The sequence below is a fragment of the Spermophilus citellus genome (assembly GCF_964194105.1).
Source record: "Spermophilus citellus genome assembly, chromosome: 2".
NCBI classification, from domain to species: Eukaryota; Metazoa; Chordata; class Mammalia; order Rodentia; family Sciuridae; genus Spermophilus; species Spermophilus citellus.
Window position 1 is genome coordinate 20,833,626 of NC_138183.1, and position 6,000 is coordinate 20,839,625.

Consider the following 6,000-nt stretch of genomic DNA (forward strand, 5'->3'; position numbering starts at 1 on the left):
GCCTGCATTTGCAACTTGTTCTCATTGAATTTCAGCTGTGTTACCTTGATGAAAGGTCATAAACTTGAGCAAGGTCCATAAACTTTCTGAGCAGGTGAGACCCCCAGGGAGATCTATTCTTGCCTGTAAAATACCTACAATAATAATACCCCACCTCCTAAGGTGGTGTGAGGATAGATTAGATAATGCCTGGCATGTGTGTGCTTAGGGTAATGTCTACTCACAAGAAGTGCTTGATAAGCATAAGCTGTTACATAACCTCAGGCCGAGTCCTGGGCCTTTGTGGGCCTCAGTTTCCTCTTCTCTGAAGCCAGGGACAATACTCATTCATACCCTTCAGGGCTGTTATGAGGATTAAACAAGATAATGTATGGAAAATGCTTGGCATAGAGAATTTAGCAATTGCCTGTTTCCTTCCTTCCATAATTGTCTTTCACGTTAAAAGGTTCAATGTCCATCCTTCAGAGAAACAAAATTTGATCTGGGAGCATTCAGCAGAGTCAAAGTTTCCTGTCAGCCCTGTCTGTCCCTCACCCGGCTCAGGCCTTCTCGTTCAGAAATGGACCAGTAAAGGACAGGCCACGGGGGAGACACCAAGACTGAGGCCCCACTGCTGCTGCCAGCTTCTGCAGGGCCATCTGCTCACACACAGGCCTGCCTGAGCCTACCCTGTCCCTCTTGAGCTTTGGGCTGGGACTGTGACCACAAGTTGGGCCGTGTTTCATTTAATAAGGAATCTCACTTTCCCAAAATAGGCAACAAGTGGAGACGCGGCTCTGGTCACGCTGCCTGGCTGGGGCTGACTCACTTTCCCCCGCCTCACTTTCTCTTCCAAAAAACGTGACCTGCGACCTGTATTACTGGCTCCTTCACGTGTGGCTCCGCCCCTTGCTGTGTTCTCCACAGAGGGAGAACCCCGTGGGAGGTGCGGCCGGGTCCTTGCCTCCACCCGGTGGGTGAGCCGAGCACCCATCTGCCTCTCTGACACTCCTGTGCCTTTGTAACTGTCTCTGCATTTCCCCACCCCTTCAAAGACACAGTTCTGACCCTGGGCCTTGAACAAGGCCCCTCTCTGCCAGAATGTCACCCATCTCCTGTCTCCACATTCATGGCTGCACACCTCCATGTGGCTCTGGTGAAACCTCTCTCTCCCTTGTACTCCAGGAATAAAGGTTTCCCTCCTCGACCTCTGCAAAGCTGACCCACCTTCCCCTCTAGTACACTCTGCCTTCGCTGGGAACACCACCAGCCACCCAAGAGCTAGCTTTGACTTTTGCTGCACTCACTGGCAAATAACCACTAAGTACTTACTATTAACTGAATCTCTCAAATATGTCTTGCTTCTATTTTCTTCCTCTCATCTCTGTCGCCTTGACCTACCAAAGATGTAACCAAACCACAGATCTAGAATGTGCATCTGTCATTCCCTGGCTTGACACCCTTGGGTATCTCCCAAGGGCCAAAGGTTCCGGCTGCATGCACTTGTTTAAAAGAAGATTCCTAGGCCCTAACCATGAAGATCCAGATTTAGTCCATCTGATGTGGCCCCTGGGAACCTGTGTTCCTCCCAAGCATCCCAGATGATACTGATGCACATCCAGGATTGAGAACCACTGGCCATTAGGAGAAAACCCACTCTGCATAGAACCCATAGGAGCATCTGGTTCAGCTACACTACCCCTTCATCTCATCTCCAGCCAGGGCCTACTTTGCATTTAACTCTCCAGCAACAGCAGTGAGTCTGCAGGTACCCCTCACTCTGCTCCTGCCCTCTCTGCGCTTCTGGTTCTCTCTTCTGTCTTTTTGCTTGCATACCCATGAGGCATTATGGTGTTAAGTTTAAGGAATCAGGTCCATCAGTAGGCTGAGGCAAGAGGATTGAAGGTTCAAAGCCAGCCTCCACAATTTAATGAAGCTATAAGCAACCTACTGAGACCCTGTCTCAAAATAAAAATATATTTTTAAAAAGGGCTGTGGATGCAGCTTAGTAGTTAAGCACCTTGGGTTCAATTTTAATCCCTGATACAAAAAAAAAAAAAATACTCAGGTCCAGCTGCCTTGATTCCCACCCCAGCTCTACTTCACTGTATGGGTGACCTTGAGTAAGGTACTAGCCTTTCGTAGCTTCAGTTTCCTCTTCTGAAATTTTAGGAGAAAATTATATCTTCAGAGTTTTTATAATAATTAAATGAGATAATGTACTGCCAACCCCTAACTCAAGGTTGGCACCCAGCAAATAGTTGCTCTTGTTATTAATGTGATGTCCCCTTCCTCATCCACACCATTAAGTCTATCATTGATCCTCTAGTGAGCAGGACAGTCTCTGATAGATCCCGTGAGTTCTCAGTGCCTATAATGTTGGTGCCAGAAAATGGCAGCTGAATGGATAGATGAATGGATGGACAGATGGGTGGGTGGATGGATGGATGGATGGATGTGGATGGATGAGTGAATGGATAGATGGATGGATGAATGGATGGATGGATAGATAGATGGGTGGATGGATGGATGAATGCATGAATGGATGGATGGATAGATGACTGAGTGGATGGATGGATAGATGGGTGGATGAATGGACAGATGGATGGATGAATGGATGGTTGGACAGATGGATGGATAGATGATGGATGGATGGATGGATAGATAGATGGGTGGATGGATGGATGGATGGACAGATGGGTAGATGGATGGATGGGCAGATGGATGACTGAGTGGATGGATGGGTGGTGGATGGATGAATGGATGGATGGATGGATAGATGGGTGGGTGGATGGATGACTGAGTGGATGGGTAGATGGTTGGATGGATGAATGACTGAGTGGATAGTTGAATGAATGGATAGATGGATGGGTGGATGGATGGATGGATAGATAGATAGATGGGTGGATGGATGACTGAGTGGATAGATAGATGGATAGATGGATGGATGGATATAGATGGGTGGTGGATAGATGGGTGGATAGATGGATGGATAGATGGGTGGGTGGATGGATGACTAAGTGGATGGAAAAATGAATAGATGGATGGATGGATGGATGGATGGGCAGATAGATGAGTGGTGGATAGATGGATGGATGAATAGATGTGTGGGTGGATGGATGACTGAGTGGATGGATGGATGGATGGATGGACAGATGGGTGGATGTATGGATGGATGGATGGATATAGATGGGTGGTGGATAGATGGGTGGATAGATGGATGGATAGATGGATGGATAGATGGGTGGGTGGATGGATGACTAAGTGGATGGAAAAATGAATAGATGAATGGATGGATGGATGGGCAGATAGATGAGTGGTGGATAGATGGATGGATGAATAGATGTGTGGGTGGATGGATGACTGAGTGGATGGATGGATGGATGGATGGATGGACAGATGGGTGGATGTATGGATGGATGGATGGATATAAATGGATAGATGGGTGGATGGATTACTGAGTAGATGGATAGATGGATGGATGGATGGATGGATGGATAGATAGATGGGTGGTGGATAGATGGATAGATAGATGGGTGGGTGGGTTGATGACTGAGTGGATGCATGGATGAATGGAGAGATGGATGGAGAGGTCTCTAGTACCATGAGTACCACTCTATGAGGAAAAGCAGACACTCTATTAAAGCAAAAATTCTTCATTTTGAAAGTTAAATAGGGCCCAACTCTAAAAAGTATACTCACCAAAAAAATTTAGTAAATTATATACTAAAAAGCATTTAGGGGGTAGGATATACAAGTCAATAGTAGCATGCTTGCCTAGCATGGGCAAGGCCCTGAGTTCAATCCCCAGCACCACTAAATAAATAAATAAATAAATAAATAAACAAACTTCAACTCAAAAAATATTTTCCAGGTCTAAGCTGGTGAGTTGAGCTGGTTTTCATCCACCTAGGCCCCTTCCCAGTCACATTTGGTTCTGATTGCTTAATAAATGTTAGCGACCACCTCATCTCCCAGACTCCTCCTGCCGTACCTGCTGCTCACAGTGAACTGCTCTCACCCGCCTTCAAGAACATCCCATTCTCACACTCCCTTGCCCAGCACTCCTCTCTGCTCCATATTGCCTGCCACTACTAAAGACTGCATGTGGCCTCCTGTGTCCTGGGCTACCTGCAAGATCAGCCTGTTTGGATTCTCCTACAGGATACTTCTGCACCTGCCTGAGCTGGCCGCCCTGCAACCTGAGCCCTCTCTACACATTTCCACCTCCCTGCCTTTCCTCAGGCTGCGCCCTGCCTGGAATATGCTCTCTGACCTTCTGTCCTTGTCTAATTTATAGTCTGTTCAAGTTCAAAATCCTACTTTCCCCAGGAAGCCCCCCTTATCATCAGCCCGCAGTGAGCTCTCCCTCTTCCCACACTGCCTGTCCTCGTTACCCATCTCATTCCTCATGCATGCGGACAATATTTATTCAACATCGTCATACTAGGCACTAGGTACAGTGTGCTGAGTAAGAGCAAAATAGGCCTATTTTTCATGGTGCATGGAGTCCTGTGGAACTGGACATGTGCATGTTGTCACCGTAATGAATCTCCATGCGGCACCCCTTGCCCCCACCTGAACACTGGGCACCTTGACAGCAGAATCCACGTGTGGGTTGGTTGGCACCCCTGGAGGCCAACTCTGTGCCTGGTTGATACCAAGCATTTGGCAAATCCTCATGATAACAGGATTCTCAGCCTCACTTGGAGTGATGGTGACTCAGTAGGTGGCAGCCTCTGCAATGTAGCATTGTCCCTACTCCTCCTCCGGCAGGCACTAATGGAGCCCCTGCTGCATGCTGGACTCCTGGCTGCCACCCACATCCCAGAGCAGGGTCTCCATCCAGCTCAGAGCAGGGTCTCCGTCCAGCTCAGCAGTTCTCACCTGGTCTTACTGGCCCTGTTCCACACGGTAACCAGAAGACGCTTGTGGTCATCCTCTTCAGGGACAGGACTGTGAAGCAAAGCAGACCATTAGAGAGCTGGGAAAGCCAGACCCACCAAGCCTGTCATAATTGCAAAAATTTGAAAAGAACCTCAACAGCTGGTTAAATAAACTCTAGCGTGGGAGATGAGTACTTACACGGACAGAAGAGTTTATATTACATTGTTAAGGACAAAAAGGAGGTTACAGCACATCATTATGAAACAATTCCATTTCATAAACACACACACACACGTCCACGCCCACACCAATGAAAGGCCCTGACGAGGGATACAGAAAGGCCTATCTGTCTGAGTTGTTGAACCACGGGTGTTTTCTATTTTCTTCTCAGCTCCTCTGTTTTCCAATTTTCTAGAATATGCAAAATCACCTCTTGAGGTAGAGGGGAGAAAACAAAATATTATTTTTAATTTTCACTCATAAGAAAAGACCAAATGTCCGTGACCTTCCCATTGACCTCAGAGTGCAGAGGTGGGGAAAAGAAATAACAACAACAGCAGTTCCCAGTCTGCCAGGTGATGCCACACATCGCATTGACAGCTCGCAGATCCCCCGAGGCGGGTGCTATTAGTAGCCCCACTTCACAAATGAGGAAGCTGAGGCTCAGGGAGGTTAACAAGTTTAAATTAAAAAGGGGGACAGGGAAGTGAAATGTCCCTCAGCTTGGAAAATTCCTTCTACTGCAAGAGAAATCTTGGCCCAAGGCATGGTGGGAAATTGCCTACTCTTCAGGGGCAGCCAGGCCCAGGCTGGGCATTTTAGTTCTGAGAACCAGCCAAGTGATACCTTATCGCTGTGGACCTCACTGCTGGGCCCAGGGCCAGGGATGCAAGGACACAAGGGAATGAGAAAACAAAGACATCCTTTAAGTCACTGTTTTTCTGCTTAGATCCAGTTCTAGATTTGGCAAACAGAGCTGTTTCCAAATAAACATTCCTTCCCCCTCCTCTTGAGGGCCCATTTGCCCAGACTCTTACAAGAAAAAGTGTTCATGGAAAGCAGGGTTTCTGCAGTCTGGAATGGTCTGCGTCTTCTGAAAGCGCATTCGATTGTTTTCAGGGATCAAGGAAACCT

General features: G+C 47.5%; 1 protein-coding gene across 1 annotated transcript in view; it reads right to left on the reverse strand.

The window, feature by feature from the left end:
* RGS3 (regulator of G protein signaling 3) overlaps positions 1-6,000 on the reverse strand; it is a 97,640-nt gene that overhangs the window by 90,602 nt on the left and 1,038 nt on the right. Inside the window, exons 2-3 of the mRNA XM_081278945.1 lie at positions 5,904-5,998; positions 4,867-4,935 (exon numbers count right to left, since the gene is read on the reverse strand). Coding sequence (XP_081135071.1) covers positions 4,867-4,935; positions 5,904-5,971 — 137 coding nt within the window. The 5' untranslated portion in view covers positions 5,972-5,998. The remainder of the gene's footprint in view (positions 1-4,866; positions 4,936-5,903; positions 5,999-6,000) is intronic.